Raw genomic sequence first — 17,768 nt, forward strand, 5'->3', positions numbered from 1 at the left:
GTTGTTATTGTGTTGATGTAGAGTTGAATGATGAAGAACTCCAAAGTTGTGTCGACATTTTATTTCGTGTGGTACATGTTAACTTACAATATACATGTAAGCATGGTTACAGAGTAAAGCTGTGTTTGGCCCCAAAATGGGACCAGACACGGCGTGTGTCCGCTATCCGTCCCTATACTCTGTATATGTATATTTCTGGCCAGCCAAATATATATACTGATCAGATATTGTATACGTATACAAATGACAGGTATTACATGTAAGTACAACATAACATTATGTAACAACAAGGGACCTACATGTATCTATATACCAGACTGTTACGTCGCTGACAAGTAGACATTTGCCCTGGAGATGCAACACGAGTATATGTCTCAAATACCGTACATTAAGTCTTGAAGATTTAATAAATAATAATTAAAGATTCCTTAAATAATACTAAGTATACCATACCTTCTTGTGTGTATCATGCTATCATTTGAAACTTTGTAAGAAAAAACAAAACATGCATGAAGATGCCACTATAGTTATTCTTCTGTTCATCGTCTTCTTTATCTAGCCATTTATCAATATACGAGAATACGATAGAACCGAAGAAGTATTCGGTCCGAGGCCACCGTTATCAAGGAGTTAAGGTACTTGACCTCCATCCTCAGCATTCCTCGGATACGTCAGTTGCAAAAGCGAGTTTTTTAAGCACGACCCTTAAATCTGAAAAGGTCTTAAATCAAACTTGTAGTCATAAGGACGTACACCTTAAAATCATTTCGAAGTATGTGTTTCTGTTACTTGATCGTTGCAGTGCCCATTATCAATGCCGGCGGAACTGAAGGAGGATTTTAGCACCTTTTCATACTCAGCAAGACCAAAACGACAAGTAAACAAATTATATCATTGATACTCGAAAATACAATATTCTAAAGCCCTAGTTTACACATATATGTATTATTATCGCGTGGATAATTGAATGTCTCTTTAAAAATATAATTAAATCTAATAAAAACCTACAAATAAGATATTTTTAATAATATAATATTTTTGTATGGGACAAATGCTTTATTAGTCCAGTAAAAGCGCCTACTGTAACAACTGTGCATAATGGCTCGATGAAATAAATACACGAAAATGGATCACGTAAGGCACACAAAAATGGGTTTTGAAATTGATCCTTTTGGGCTCTGATAAAGTGTTCTTATTAAAATATATGACATGTATACAGAGTATAAAAGCATGTTTGTGTCTGACTTTGTGAACACTGTAAGGGGATTATAGTTCTGTAATAACATGCACCTTATGTTACAGTGTACGTATACAGTGTCTGTGAAAACAATGGACAGGAAGGGAGCAGGCACGGACTCCGACATATTGTGTGTTCTACATAACGACTCCGGCCAATCGTCTGGACAGTTCGTTTTGGACAGGTGTCTGAAAAATGACTTTGAGAAGGGTAATACGGATGAGTTTAAGATCACTACTACTTACCTAGATCAAATAGACACGATAGAAATATGGCGGGAGGGCGGTAGATCTGGGATAAATGAATGGTTTGTAGAAGTTATAAAGGTGCACTGTAAAGAATCAAACATGACATATGTATTTCCTTTCTTACGTTGGATAAAGGAGAATTACCATTATAGAATCCGCCATCTTGATACGACACTTCCGCAACAGGATCCTTATACGGAGCAACGTCGTATGGAACTGGACGACAAAAAGAAGACATACAAAATGGAGGTCAAAGTTTCGGGACTTCCTACACAGGTACTTACATACAGCTTCATTCGGTGTTTGCATGCTATATATATATACCTCATCTTTCAGGTAGATACCGGTATTTATTGTGACGCCATGTGAACGTAACAACTTGTTTATCAAGACGACCTATTAGACAATGTGACTGTTACAAATTAATGTCACAATCAATATCTACCCTTAAGAGTAGATAATTACTTTTTTCCATACGCTTTAAAATCAAACAAAACAAAACAGAGTAGCTTGGCGACACTTCAGGCGACATCTAATACAAGAAGGTGTTCTAAATGGTAGTATATGTTGTTCTTACCGGTCCTTCATGATTATTCCATGTTGTTTTTAACCCTGTATAGTCCTGTCAACCGTCACGCTTTGTTACCATTCTGTTAAATGTCTTTTGTGTATTGCAAAGATTCTGTTTTTCTTTATTTCAGGCAAAAGATATACCGGAGGATGAAAAATTTTCTTTTGATTATGAGGTAAATAAAAAATGGCAAATGTTACAAAGTTCTTAAATCACGATGAACAAAAAATCTATTCCTGCATAAAAGGTTTTAATACATATGCATAGAGAGTTTTTCACACATGTGCATGTTAACTTTGCCCTAGCTATCTGAAACACTGACGTCACAACTATCATCTATTAATACAAATCCGCGAAACATTTTAGTACGTTTCCACTAAGATTATTATCGTTTAGAATCAATTTACATCTATGTCACGATACATGTACCATGACATGCGCTCGCAAAATACCAGCTGAATAGTGTGTTTGTCTTCTCTATAAGTTTGATGTAGCGAAACTGGCTGCAAAAGCCAAAATTGGAATCAAGGTAGCCGAGCTGACTAGTAGACGATGGAAAAGTTTGAAAGACATCTCAACGATTTATTCTGGGAAAGTCTTCACAAAACCAACAGTAAGTATCAATAGATCACATCTTATATATCATGTATGACTTTATTGCTTAATATAAAAATAACACTTCCTGCATTAGTGGATGGCCTAGCTTCACTCCGAGAATATAACTCACCAGAGGCCAAGTGGTATTCCTCGGGTTGACACTAGGCACTGTCACCTTCTAATGTCCTTCTAGACAAAAGTCTAGAAACAAAACTAGATTTCAAGTGTTTGTAAACTATTGAAATATTTGACTCAACGTCGGCAGTAAAATACAATGTAACATATCAGCTATGCTGTAGCCATTGCGATGTAAGAAAGAATACTCAAAATAAGCATTAATGAAAAATAATATTCTTGTTCTCTTGTCTCATGTATTTATTAAAATCTTAACGTTTTTGTAAATCTCAATGAATTTTGTTTTCGTCCCGTCGCCTGTTTACAACATTAGCAACGTCATTAAGACGCTTGTAATAACATGTCTTCCGTTCACCTAAATACCGACGGGATAACATAAAACAAACATACTTGTATATTTGAAAAAAAAAATATTGATTAACAGACTTATTTGGCAAAACTATTAATGAATATTAACATTTTCACTGCAGTCCCACTATGTAACCTTATCAAGTAGAGTTGGCAGTCATATAGACAATAACTTCAATCGCTTATTATGACGTCATTATTAATGTAACGTCACAATTGCCGTGCCAGCGATCACGGAAAACAGCTGTTCAAATGAATGTTTCATCCTTGACGATAACGAATGATTTATTCATTATAAATGCAAAATCCCTTGGTATGTCAACATAAAATTTTAACCAAATGTAAATATCAGCATTGAACGTCTTTCAGTTGGCATTCATAGCCATTATGAATGCCAACTGAAAGACGTTCAATGCTTAAATATCTTCAAGCAAGACTAGGAAGCGTCGCTTAAAAAACAAAAATGGCGTCAAAAAAGAAACGGGAGCGTATCTTGTTCGAGCGGGTAAAATTTTAGAATGTCAAAAATCACCCGTTGCTATGTGGTTGCTACGAACGTGTCTATTGTCTTGTGTTGTTCCTAAATGCTAACTGCCGTGTGACAGTGTGAAATGCCAAATATCCCTCGACCAACAAGAATGCAGGATTCTCACTTGAGGCATAATAACATTCAATACTGTCTTGAAAAAGTCATATCTTAACTCTATTTATTGCAGAAACCACTAGCTTTCAATATTTTGAATATTTAATTTTCGTGCTCAGAATAAAGTAGGTTAAATGCAATGATTATTTCTTAAACTGAAAGAAAACCAGATTCCAAGGTTTAGGCAAAAACTTTAATGATAGTGGACGAAAAATGATTTTCCATTCCATGATGGTAATAAAGTCCAACTATGTCAATATTTTTTTTATTAAAGCCTCTATATATACTAACCTTAAATTTATGGCCGGCTTTTACCTGTTAGTACAGAAAGAAATTATAACTGATGTATGTTTTGCAGCCTCTGCTGAACAAATCCTGGAAAACTGATGAGCACTTTGGGTTCCAAAGACTTGGACGACTCAACAATACAGTGATTACTCTCTGTACGGAGATTCCCACCAGGTATGAACAAATAGATCGAATGAATTTGATGCCTTAGGTACGTACAGCCACCCCAATTATTATATATACAGGAATCCACGTAACTATGGAAACATATATTTCACCATCGGGACACCTTAGTTACAACATTGTCATCCGGATATAATTATTTTGTACATTGATATTTTTTTTCTTTTTCGTTTTTATTTAATATAACTAATTCAAAAGACTCCAAATGAGACATCTCTGTTGTTACAGAGTACACCTATATGTAGATACGAGTGCCAACAAATGCCGATTTACTTTCGCTTTAATAAATATTAATATCAACGTATCATAAAATACTGTTTTGAAAATGTTTTAATGGAAATTATTACCAACAGTTTAAGCTACGTTTCTGTGTACAGCTGTTTTGCTCGTAAGTAATGCAATTGCTGAATCACTAGTAACGGAAAGTATATAAATTTGGAACTCGAAACAGTTACTCTGTTATAAATGTGAATGAACGAAAAGATAATTAGGGACACAATTTATCATTCACCACCAATTATTTCAAAAACATATTCCAATGTCACAAAAGAATTAGTGACTTTGCAATGAGATGGAGCTATAAAGTGCTTCGTTATTAATGATACTCACATCGTTAGTTCCCTTGCTAATGTACTACCAAACAAAACACAGTGTAACATCTACTTTTGTTTCTGTTTCAGATTGGCTGTTACGGACGAGATGCTGGCGCCCTTCTTGGAAGGAAAAACTGTACAGGATGCGATAGCCCAGAAGAAACTTTTCTACGTAGATATGGAAATCTTAGACGGAATACCGACACGGCCAGGATATCATGTACTGGTTTAATATGTATCAATAGAGCCTGAAATTCTAATAAAATAATAATTTAATTGATATAAGAAGCAGAAATTGTGATAATATTTCATACGTAAATACCAATGACGAACAGTAACAAAAACACCTTAAAATATACTAAGTATTCAATTCGTTGAACGTTCAGGTATTTGCACATGATAATAAAGTGATGTTGTGAATTGTAACGTATTTCATATCGCAGAAATATACACAATGTTTCAATTGACGTAATGATGATACTTGGAATTATAGAGATGATTCTATTTCAATTCTGAATATCTTGCTTTCTTGTTTAGTTTTGGAACATGATATCATTTTATGTTTTTCTTTTCCCTCTAAAGGTGTGTGCTCCTATTGCCCTATTCTACCACAACGACAGTGCGAACCTAGTACCGATAGCCATTCAACTGAACCAACAGCCAACTCAGAACAACCCAGTTAGTTGAATGATATACATACATTTTTTTTACTTTTGTCACTTTTATAATTATCTTAGTATATCGGGTCAGACTAACAATACGCTATATAATAAAAAGTTCCTCGTAATAGTTGAATTAACAAGAATCACATGTATTTTCATCAATATTCATTCACTCAGTGCAATAAGTTCCTCACGTTCCATATTTCACTATTGATTTTATGGGTTTATCTACCCTCCGGCCCGTTACCTGTAAATAAAAATAATATTCATTCGGTATAACCAGTCGATCGAATTTCACGTTTTCAACATTTAACTGTGATTATTTAGGTTTTCCTATCCTCCGACCCGCCCTACACGTGGATGATGGCCAAGATGTGGTACAACAACTCCGACACATGTTACCACCAGGCAATAACACATTTAGGTTGAGTATTGTCCAGTTACACATCCTATATGAAATGTGACATCATCTTAATGAGTTATTCTGTAGGAATATACCAAGACGTTTACCACACCCTAGATACCAGGTTACTACTGAGCCGCATGTGTCCATGCTCGGTAATAATATTCCAACTTCCCCTTCATCAATGACAGTTTACATATAACGATCGGAATTATCAATCTAGGATTTTATGTCAGATTTAACTTACGGATGAAGTTTTCTTAACACGAAAATAACATTATTTTTGGTTTACTATTTTTTCCGGCCTCGTTTTGCCATATTTTAAAGAAATAAACTTTCATGTAGTTGTTTTTTATACAATATACGAAATCTATTGAAATGTAGGTACAATTTAGATAAGTTGAATATTATTAACATTATTAACTTTGTACTTTCGGTTAAACATGTTTGTGGCTTCACATTGATATAAACAACTGCTAATTTCACAAGTGTAAAGAATGTAAGAATAACATCACTGTATTTTTTATGTCGTTTTTAGGGTTCACTCATCTCGTAATGGAGGGGTGTGTTCTGGCCACACATAGAAACCTCTCTCACTCCCACCCTATATTTAAACTGCTGGCACCTCATTTCCTCTACCTCGTGGCCATCAATGGGTAATGAAGAAATAATAGTCAATTCTAATGGAATGTGGTAGAATTGATTTTTCACAAACTAGCTTAGTTCCTACATGAAATATCAGGAGAGTTCGATATAGAACATTTATTAATTATTATTTAATCCAAAAGTTAAAACATTCATTTGACATTGATCAGCTGACGTCCAATGACGCAATTAATGATATCATATTGCCCAATAAACTCGGTTAGATTGTAAAATGAAAGTAAAGATGGATTTATCTTCTTTTAAAGTTTCACTGTTACTTCATTACATTACAAACATCCTTTATACAACAGAGAAGGACGTGAATGTTTCTTTAATTTTCTATAGACATCGACTTATTTTCTCTGATATACTGTTCCATGTATATTTGATTGTTTTATTTGTTGTTTTCATAATAGATTAGCACTTACGACGTTGATTAACCCAGGAGGTATCATAGATAATGTGATGTCTCCCGGGATAGATGGTATATTTGAAGTGATTCGGCGAAAGTAAGTTGTGTTGATTAGTGGAAAATCGTTATTTTCAACGTAATATGGACTAGCTTAGTTTGTAGACCACGAGAAATCTCTCTCTCTCTCTCTCTCTCTCTCTCTCTCTCATATAATTATATAATGGGCTGCTTTCAGTCAGAGGTTTGGATTAAAAATCTCTTTTTTTCTGTGGCAAAGATAACACAATTGATTTTTATTCGTATGTTATTATCTTAAAGAAAACACCTTTGTACATCATTTGATTTATGCAAAATCCTTAAGATGACAATTCAAAACTTAGGATTTTACTGATTACTGATTCATTAATCATTGCATTAACACTACGCTATTCTAATTTGATGAACTAATTCTGTGTGACTTTGTTCAGACTGGCAGTATGGCGGATGGATGAGGACGGAACATTACCAGTACAGCTCGAAAAGAGAGGGGTTGGTGTTGATTTCTGGTTATAACTATATTATATAGCGCTATTCGGTTTACCCATGAACTTATTTCTCCCGGTCTTTTACAAATGTGAAAACGGAATCATTTAAAGGTGTTACACAGCCGATAAATTAGTATTTTCTTCGTTAACAAAAGTCACGATGGAGCCTCTTTATACAAAAGAAATTTGTTACAGCATTGTCGGCGTTTTTGTAATTGTGAACAATATATCATACACACAGGTCAGGGACGAGAATGTACTAATTGGTTACCACTTCAGGGATGACGCCATATTAGTCTGGGATGTTATTAAAAACTACGTCACAAAATATGTCCGACTTTATTACGGTATAATTAACATCTTATCTTGAACTACTGGTACCTTCTTTTCCTCTCCGTGAAATCCATGTTCATGTTACACTTTCCTCTTCTTTAAATGATAATTTGGTAACATATGTTGTCCAATTCTTTTTTTAAGTTTATTGATTCTAGTGCATGTATGTTCACAACACCTACAATCTACTTATATTTCTCTAGTGCCGAATTACCAATGGATTGGGATGAATTGATAAAACATTAAAAATCTCTCACCAAAACATAAGATATACCATTTTCTTTTGTCAGTTTATATCTTTATATCTATCAGACTGCTCAGTGACGTATACTGAGGATCACGAGATCCAGGCCTGGGCTCAGGAGTTAGTCAAATCCCGTGGGGACGGAGGATGTGGAATTCGGGTATGTATAATGCCACAGGAGTTAGTCAAACACCGTGGGGACGGAGGGTGTGGTATTCTAGTATGTATAATGTCACAGGAGTTAGTCAAACTCCGTGGGGACGGAGGGTGTGGTATTCTGGTATGTATAATGACACAGTAGTTAGTCAAACCCCGGGGGGACGGAGGGTGTGGTATTCTGGTATGTATAATGACACAGGAGTAAGTCAATTCCCGTGAGGACGGCGGATGTGGTATTCTGGTATGTATAATGACACAGGAGTTAGTCAAACCCCGGAGGGACGTAGGGTGTGGTATTCAGGTATGTATAATGCACAGTAGTTAGTCAAACCCTGGGGGAAGGAGGGTGTGGTATTCTGGTATGTATAATGACACAGGAGTAAGTCAAACCCCGGAGGGACGTAGGGTGTGGTATTCAGGTATGTATAATGCACAGTAGTTAGTCAAACCCTGGGGGAAGGAGGGTGTGGTATTCAGGTATGTATAATGCACAGTAGTTAGTCAAACCCTGGGGGAAGGAGGGTGTGGTATTCTGGTATGTAAAATGACACAGGAGTAAGTCAATTCCCGTGAGGACGTAGGATGTGGTATTTTGGTATGTATAATGTCACAGGAGTTAGTCAAACCCCGGGGAAGGAGGGTATGGTATTCTAGTATGTATAATCTCACAGGAGTTAGCCAAACACCGTGGGGACAGAGGTTGTGGTATTCTGGTATGTATAATCTCACAGGAGTTAGCCAAACACCGTGGAAATTCCAATATTTTTCCTGTGATTAAAAATAAATGTAATGAGTTAATGCAAAGTAGTGATCGTATGAGAAAGATTTTTGAAAACCATACAATTTTGCAAAGTAGAAGACAACCTAAAAATTTAAAACAAATGTTGACAAGTTCCAGGTTCAATAAATCTATTGCTGACCCCGTGGTGTCGAAATGTAAGATACCTAGATGCGGTACATGTCCAATTATTATTGAATGTAGTACATATGTTTTTAAAAATGGCTTGCATTTTACTGTAAAAGCAAACATGAATTGCAAATCGAAGTGTGTGATATATGCTATAATTTGTTCTCGTTGTGGTGATTTTTACATCGGCCAAACTAGTAATGAATTTAGAACACTTATGACTGTTCATAGGCAACAAACAAGAACGGATTCTCTACGTAATTTGAATGTCAATAAGCATGTTCATGATTGTGCAGGTGATCAATTTAATGTTATACCTTTATATCAATTACATTCTTCAGACTCTGTTTTGTTGGAAAACAAAGAAAATAAACTTATATAACAAGAGGCCCATGGGCCTTAACGGTCACCTGAGTTAGAATATATAATGAAACAAATAATGAAACAAATTAAAAACACTATATGCTGGGCCTTGAAGTTGGTCAGTGATTTATAAATTTGACCTTTTTAGACTATGAAGAGTATTTGCTTCCATCAAACCTGTGAACTTAGAGGTATTTTTGAAATTTTAATCAATTTGACCCTGTTTGGTTCTGCCCCTCTGGTCCCCCAGGGGGTCATCGAGGACGGATATGGATGTTAAAATGCTATATCTTCGGCTAATAATTCTAATCAAGTTTGACTAATTTCCTACGAAAATTGGGCAAATAATGTTCACAAATATGTTTTTCCTATATAAACTAAAGTAATTTTGACCCCTCCTCAGGGGGTAACGTGAGACCCCAAGATCATATAATTCACAGTTTTTATGAAACACCTGAAGACCTTTCCATCTATAATTATTTGATTCTACTATATCCAGAATTTTAGAAGATTTTTGAAGTTTTAGCCTATTTGACCCTTTTTTACCCCCTCTGCCCCCAGGGGGTCGGCCGGGACCAATGTGGATATAATATTAAAATGCTATCTCAGGCTAATAATTCTAACCAAGTTTGACTCATTTCCTATGAAAATTGAGCAAAAAATGCTCATTAATGGGTTTTTCCTATATAAACTATAGTAAATTTGACCCCCTCCCCAAGGGGAAACAGGAGACCCCAGGGTCATATAATTCACAATTTTTTATAAACAAACTTTAAGACCTTTTCATATCATATATATAAAATGTATTTGATTATACCATTTCCAGAATTTTAAAAGAATATTTTTGAAGTTTTAGCCTATTTGACCTTTTTTGGCCCCGCCCCTCTGCCCCCAGGGGGTCGGCCTGGACCAATATGGATATGATATTAAAATGCTATCTCAGGCTAATAATTCTAACCAAGTTTGACTCGTTTCCAATGAAAATTGAGCAAAAAATGCTCATAAATGTGTTTTCCCTATATAAACTATAGTAAACTTGACCCCCTCCCCAAGGGGAAACAGGAGACCCCAGGGTCATATAATTCACAATTTTTGTAAAGGACCTTAAGACCTTTCTATTTATGAAAAGTATTTGTTTCTACCATTTCCAGAATTTCAGAAGAAGATTTTTGAAGTTTTAGCCTATTTGACCCTTTTTTAGCCCCGCCCCTCTGCCCCCAGGGGGTCGGCCAGAACCAATGTGGATATAATATTAAAATGCTATCTCAGGCTAATAATTCTAACCAAGTTTGACTCATTTCCTATGAAAATTGAGCAAAAAATGCTCATTAATGGGTTTTTCCTATATAAACTATAGTAAATTTGACCCCCTCCCCAAGGGGAAACAGGAGACCCCAGGGTCATATAATTCACAATTTTTATAAACAAACTTTAAGACCTTTTCATATCTATAAAATGTATTTGATTATACCATTTCCAGAATTTTAAAAGAATATTTTTGAAGTTTTAGCCTATTTGACCTTTTTTGGCCCCGCCCCTCTGCCCCCAGGGGGTCGGCCTGGACCAATATGGATATGATATTAAAATGCTATCTCAGGCTAATAATTCTAACCAAGTTTGACTCGTTTCCAATGAAAATTGAGCAAAAAATGCTCATAAATGTGTTTTCCCTATATAAACTATAGTAAACTTGACCCCCTCCCCAAGGGGAAACAGGAGACCCCAGGGTCATATAATTCACAATTTTTGTAAAGGACCTTAAGACCTTTCTATTTATAAAAAGTATTTGTTTCTACCATTTCCAGAATTTCAGAAGAAGATTTTTGAAGTTTTAGCCTATTTGACCCCGCCTCTAAGGCCCCTGGGGGTCAGTTATATAAAATTTGTTAATAGGATTAAATGGCCATCTCATACTGATAATTCTGACAACATTAGACTCATTTCCTATTACAAATGACCAAATAATGCGCAAAAATGTGTTTTCTCAATATAAAGTATAGTAAACTTAACCCCCTCCCCAGGAGGAAACTAGACCCCCAGGGTCATATAATTCACAATTTTTGTAGAGGACCTTAAGACCTTTCTATCTGTGAAGAGTATTTGATTCTACCACATCTGTGAGTAGAGAAGAAGATTTTTGAAATTTTACTCAATTTTACCCCTTTTGGCCCCTCTCACAGCCCCCTGGGGGATGGGGACCATATAATTCACAATTTTGATTGGCCTTATGCCTTAGAAGGTTTGTGCAAAATTTCATTGAAATTGCTTCAGCAGTTTTGGAGAAGAAGTCGAAAATGTAAATTGTTTACGGACATACGACGGACGACGCACGACGCCACGACGCACGACGACGGACAAAAGGCGATTAGAATAGGTCACTTGAGACTTCGTCTCAGGTGACCTAAAAATATTAAAACCAACTCTCAATAGGCCATAATAGAAAATGGCGCAACTTCATATTATTGTTATGTAAACGTGTGTACCTTGTGACGTCACGCTATTTGTGACGTCATTAATTTGTTCTTTGAAAAATAAACATTTCTACTCCTGAAGAGCCATCATGAAATGGTGAATGTACAAGAGGAAAGTCGTTGACTTTTATTTTTTGTACTCTGGTATGTATAATGTCACAGGAGTTAGTTAAATCCCGTGGGGACGGAGGATGTGGTACTCTGGTATGTATAATGTCACAGGAGTTAGTTAAATCCCGTGGGGACGGAGGTGATATTTTGGTATGTATAAGGACACATTGTATATAAAACGGGTATTTAGGAAGAGATGACTAGCCTGATAACAAAGGTTGCCCGACCAAAAGCATCTCAATCAGTATTTTACACTTTACACCTTTACGCAGAATCACAACCATTATAGTTAAACATTTCAAACAGTTGACACGTGAAATGGATTCCAGCTATTAAGCTTAACTTGGATACTTTGGATACATTTCACTTTAGACAGTATTTCTCGTTTTCAATTATAGTTGAAATGGCATTGCAATGTCACGTCATATATCCTCAATCGGTAAATGCCACGTCATGATCCAGTTATTAATTCGTCTTCATGAGTGAATTTTTCTTACATAAAAACAAGATGAATATTTTGATTGACAGGGCGTTCCTGGTGATGGCAGTATAACCAATGAGTCTGACCTGGTCAGTATACTGACCAGTATCATATTCACGGTCAGTGTCGGACACGCCGCGGCCAACTTTGCCCAGTACGACGAGTACGGATTTCCTCCTAACTACCCAATGACGATGGAGGGCCTGCCACCAGTTGACAAGGTAACATAACATAGAGGGCTTGCCACCATTTGACAAGGTAACATAACATAGAGGGCTTGCCACCAGTTGTCAAGGTAGCATAACATAGAAGGCGTGCCACCTGTTGTCAAGGTAACATAACATAGAGGGCGTGCCACCTGTTGACAAGGTAACATAACATAGAGGTCGTGCCGCCTGTTGACCCTGCGCCTGTTGACAAGGTAACATAACATACAGGACGTTGCGCCTGTTGACAAGGTAACATAACATACAGGGCGTGCTGCCTGTTGACAAGGTAACATAACGTAGAGGGCGTGCTGCCTGTTTGCAAGGTAACATAACATAGAGGGCGTGTGCCTGTTGACAAGGTAACAACATAGAGGCGTGCGCCTGTGACAAGGTAACATAACATAGAGGGCGTGCTGCCTGTTGACAAGGTAACATAACATAGAGGGCGTGCCGCCTGTTGACAAGGTAACATAGCATACAGGGCGTGCTGCCTGATGACAAGGTAACATAACATACACTGTTGACAATGGTAACATAACGTAGAGGGCGTGCTGCCTGTTTGCAAGGTAACATAACATAGAGGGCGTGCCGCCTGTTGACAAGGTAACATAGCATACAGGGCGTGCTGCCTGATGACAAGGTAACATAACGTAGAGGGCATGCTGACTGTTGACAAGGTAACAGAACATACAGGGCGTGCCGCCTGTTGACAAAGTAATATAACATAGAGGGCGTGCCGCCTGTTGACAAGGCAACATAACATAGAGGGCTTGTCGCCTTTGACAAGGTAACATATATACGGAGAGTGTATCACTTGTTGAAATGTTACTTAAATACGGGTGGCATACCCCTTGTTGACATATAATGGGCGTGTCCTGCCTATTTATAACGTAGATAAGATTTAGAGGGAGTGTCTCCTGTTGTCATGGTAACATAAATTCAGTGGTCGTGCCACCTTGTATAAGGTTTAGAAAGAGAAGTGAATTTTTGACTACCAAGTCAACCGGCATGCAAGTGAATATTTATAAAAGGTATTCTTAATAAATTTTGTGCTTTTTATAACAAGATCATTCTTCAATTCAACGGAAGACCAACATGTTATGCTTTATCTTATTTTTCATCAATTAATTATGATAGACTACATATGGAAGAAATGTTGAAGATGGCCTATCCTTTGTATCTATTTATAGACTTCTTTAATGGAAGAAGCAATCGTAGCCGCCCTGCCAGATAAAACCACATCCCTCGATGTGATGGCGCTGGCGAAAATTCTCAGTGGCATGGGAACGAACAAACTTGGAGATTTCGAAGTGAAATATGTGTATGATCCCAAGGCAGAGATCGTGGTAGAAGAGTAAGTATATAACGAAAGTGAATTATCTTTTAAATCAAATTAATGATGAAATAAAGACACACTCGAGACTAGTCCGATAAACATGGCTATATTATTAGAGGGAAAAGTTTGCTGATAAAAACAGTGTTAGCGGACTAACTCGAGACGTCGATGTAACAAAGCTGTAAATCAGATCCAAATACATAACCGTAATCACCGGAACTACAATTTAATATTTGTGTATGTGTAATATTGTGTTGAGTGATATTTCGTCTAGTGAATAGATGGCTGATGTATATTTTAGTTTTGTTTAAATAACATATACTAAGGTATTATAGATTACAGTGTATTAACATACAATATATCGTGCCTCATTTTATTCCATATAATATTTTGCAGATATCGGAAGGAGCTTGGAAAACTTAGCAAGAGGATGGAATCCCTAGAAAAAATTAGACAGGTTTCGTACCCCTGGCTAAATCCGAATAATATCCCAAATTCTATCAGTATCTGATCGAGTGCGTCAGAAAAATTCCCCGTTGTGAAAAAGTACCAAAAGCACCATATTGAACATTTGTTTTATTTAAGTTCAGATGTAATAAGCAGAACAAATAATACGTTTCATTTAAAAACATGTTACAGTAAGGTTTACATTAAAGGGACAATTCAGTCTAAGGGAACATTACAATTTGTACATATATGTCCCTTGCTCGTAGAGTAATGCAACTTTTGTCTAGAACTGCTCGGGTGAATCGTCTTGCCTAAAAATCATTTTATCACCTTCTCAGTGGTTATGTAGTTTATTTGTTTAACATGCGTGACTTTGGCTCGGGTATGGGTACAGCGTCCATATTGTACCTGCTTAATCGTATTGAGCAACGATTTGATATTTCAACGATATTAATTAAAATACTAAACAATGACGTGGAATTTGTCAATACATTTATGCCATATTTTGCTTCATGGTTATGTAAAAGAATTGGCCTGAGTGAATTGTTCCTTTAAACACTAATATCCAGTGGTGACAGGAATTTGTCATTATAATAATGATACCGTCTCCCCTCAACATTGTCGGTTATAATCAAGGGGTGGATCTGCTTTATTTTAACAGAAAATTAGAACATTTTAAAATCCTTTCACAACACCAGAATTTCTGAATTAACTGGAATTTAAAAATGTGTAATACTCCCCTTATATTCATTTCCGAAATCAATGAATTGAGGGGCTCTGTGTGTTTGTGAATAAAAAAAGAGTCATTGAGTTCATTGCGCATATAAACTAAGACCTGTTAAATATTCAAGGATAAAATATTGATCACACAAGCAAACACTATCTACGTTGTAACTGTTAGGTTTCTTGATTAAAACAAAAGGAGATAAATGGAAACATGATGGACCTTTTCAGTTTTTACTTAATATATGAATATTTGGTGAGATTGAGTCTAGATTCCTATCAGTGGTTAGCTAATGCGTTATACATGTACATATGACCTGTGTCTGTTGGGCTAATAGAAATGATATCACCAAATAAACATATTTGGAAACATGTCACTATTGATTTGGGAAACACATCAAAGGGAAAAATGATTTAAGAGTTACAATCAATATTGTAATGATACTATTGTTCTACAATATGGAGTTACCTCTCTTTACCTTCATAAATTTCACCATGTATATATATATATGTTTCATGTTAATTTTGTTTCTTTTTTGTTCCACCTTTATAAAAAGCGGACTAACACAGTCTATGCCTGATGTCCAATCCTATTGACAATTACCAGTTTTTTTGGCAATAAAATATTTGGAAATTGCTATTCAAAAGGAAGTTTTCAATTTGTTTTGTTTCTTAGAACAATGTCACAAAACGTGTCTTTTTACAACAATAGTTGATGGTTGATTTGAATACAGTGATCCAGCATAAGAAGACAGTTCTAACCGAGGAAATTACAGGTGGCTTTTGTAACCTTGCCAGTCCTTTTCTCCGTTGCTCTCACCTCTATGTCTGTCCCACCAAAACTTAATTCTAGTATTACAGTGGCATCAAGTCCAGGTTTTCTAGGAGATAACTCGAATCCAACGAAACCTAGACACACGCACGACTTCTCATGCACATACTGCGGATCCCTCTCTTCCGAGGCATATAAGTCAATCCATGCCTGGGTCTGCTGGTCTTCGACTGGGTAGTAGTCTTTGCCATTCTGGAACTGTCCATACTTCACCACGTCACCTTTAGAGACATATTTATCAAAAGCATCATCCACGTAGCTGCGTCCTCCATGCTCTCGTCTTAGCCTAGGGTCATCTCTTCCTTCTCTGAATCGCCTTTGGTGTCCTATACCATAGGTATATTTACACACACGAGAACTGATTGCATCTAGTTCAAATCCATACATCACGGCGCCCTGTAATATCCCTAGACTAGGGTTATCAGGTATGATAATTTTACATCTGTCCTCGAATGCATCTATTATTGCCCTCCGCATCAAAGGAGACTCCGCGTAGCCTCCCACAACAAGGATAGTCCCTACATCATGTAACTGCGGAGTCTGTCTCAACAATGTGCGCACTTGATTAACAGTCTCGGTAACAGAATCCGTGAAAAAAGACTCAAACAAAGATGTGTCTATTTTTAATTTGTCCCCTTTAAATTCTAATCTGTTCTGAAATGACTGATTGATGCGTTCCCTCAAACTGCATCCTGATACCTTTATGCATTCATCATTAAGAGTTGATGGAATACGAAGAGTGATCATCGAAAAGTTATTGCCCGGTTTGTAAGCACATTTCTTCTTCTCAAACTCATCGACAAGTTCTTGCCAGTCCGTTGGATGATGTTGCTGTAGTTCCGCTAAGACATCCTGGCCACACAATCGCTGTAGTAAACGTGTGAACGCCTCATTTACCCTAAGACCACCCCAATGGCCCCCTGTTGGCTCGACGATTTCCTTGAGATGGCCATCTTCCAACACCTCGTGAGCAGTGATATCGATTGTGCCTCCTAAATTGTTAATTCACCAAATTGTAAAATGTGCAGGTGTGAATACAAGATCGCTTGTGGAAAATTATCAAAAGTAAAGCACGATAGTTCATGTAACGAACAATAATCTGAATGAAAGAATGACTGTATTTTTATCTATTAAGAAGACAAAAAAGACATTGACAATGTTTTTGAAATTAATGTTGGTTCATTGATACATTAAAACTTATCAAAATAGCCAATGTCCATAAATTAAAAACCTATGTACCTCCAAGATCCATGATGAGATATTTGTCGCCGGCTTTGAAGCTTGGTATAGTTGGTCCCCCACCAAAGGTCCTCCCACCACAATCAGACATCTTTAGCTTTCTACAATATATGGAAGCTGCCTCTGGCTCCAAGGCTAAAGTCAACTGATAATCTTCTATCCCAGCCTGAAACCAAAGGGAAATAATCCCATCTTAGATCGACATGTGAATAAAATTAGATGTTAAAACTGTGAAATGCAGAAGAAAAACACCTTGCACCAATTTGATTCCAATCGTATTATTTACTTTGTAAGTAATACTATGTATAATTTTCAAAGTTTTAGAATACAATTAGTCAGTACCAACCTTATAAAAACAATCCAAACCAGCTCCCGAAAACCAGCGTCGGGGCAAGGAGTGGGATATTCGCACTTCAGGAAATCA

General features: G+C 36.6%; 2 protein-coding genes and 1 pseudogene across 2 annotated transcripts; 1 reads left to right on the top strand and 2 right to left on the bottom strand.

Moving 5' to 3' along the window:
- The window catches only part of LOC138327324 (heat shock 70 kDa protein 12A-like), a 117,785-nt pseudogene that overhangs the window by 86,551 nt on the left and 13,466 nt on the right, over positions 1 to 17,768 (bottom strand).
- LOC138326735 (polyunsaturated fatty acid 5-lipoxygenase-like) lies at positions 761 to 14,689 on the top strand. Its single transcript, XM_069272747.1, has 15 exons — positions 761 to 877; positions 1,303 to 1,761; positions 2,187 to 2,231; positions 2,541 to 2,669; positions 4,138 to 4,241; positions 4,931 to 5,063; positions 5,426 to 5,521; positions 5,833 to 5,929; positions 6,447 to 6,564; positions 6,970 to 7,062; positions 7,601 to 7,836; positions 8,135 to 8,226; positions 12,606 to 12,779; positions 13,958 to 14,121; positions 14,500 to 14,689. The coding sequence occupies exons 1-15, from the start codon at positions 815 to 817 to the stop codon at positions 14,612 to 14,614; spliced, it is 2,118 nt and encodes a 705-aa protein (XP_069128848.1). The 5' UTR covers positions 761 to 814; the 3' UTR covers positions 14,615 to 14,689.
- LOC138327325 (heat shock 70 kDa protein 12A-like) lies at positions 14,710 to 17,510 on the bottom strand. The gene is made up of 2 exons (XM_069273339.1): positions 17,345 to 17,510; positions 14,710 to 17,097 (listed from the first exon to the last, which is right to left on the bottom strand). Exons 1-2 carry the CDS (start codon positions 17,433 to 17,435, stop codon positions 16,031 to 16,033), a joined length of 1,158 nt encoding a protein of 385 aa, XP_069129440.1. The 5' UTR covers positions 17,436 to 17,510; the 3' UTR covers positions 14,710 to 16,030.

The sequence above is a fragment of the Argopecten irradians genome, chromosome 7 (genome assembly GCF_041381155.1).
Source record: "Argopecten irradians isolate NY chromosome 7, Ai_NY, whole genome shotgun sequence".
Lineage (NCBI taxonomy): Eukaryota > Metazoa > Mollusca > Bivalvia > Pectinida > Pectinidae > Argopecten > Argopecten irradians.

Coding starts and splice junctions, on each gene's coding strand:
- LOC138326735 (XM_069272747.1), top strand. CDS start 815: ATGCCGGCGGAACTGAAGGAGGATTTTAGCACCTTTTCATACTCAGCA. Junction 2,232..2,540: donor AATTTTCTTTTGATTATGAG/GTAAATAAAAAA, acceptor CTTCTCTATAAG/TTTGATGTAGCGAAACTGGC. Junction 6,565..6,969: donor TACCTCGTGGCCATCAATGG/GTAATGAAGAAA, acceptor TTTTCATAATAG/ATTAGCACTTACGACGTTGA.
- LOC138327325 (XM_069273339.1), bottom strand. CDS start 17,435: ATGTCTGATTGTGGTGGGAGGACCTTTGGTGGGGGACCAACTATACCA. Junction 17,098..17,344: donor TCTCATCATGGATCTTGGAG/GTACATAGGTTT, acceptor TTAACAATTTAG/GAGGCACAATCGATATCACT.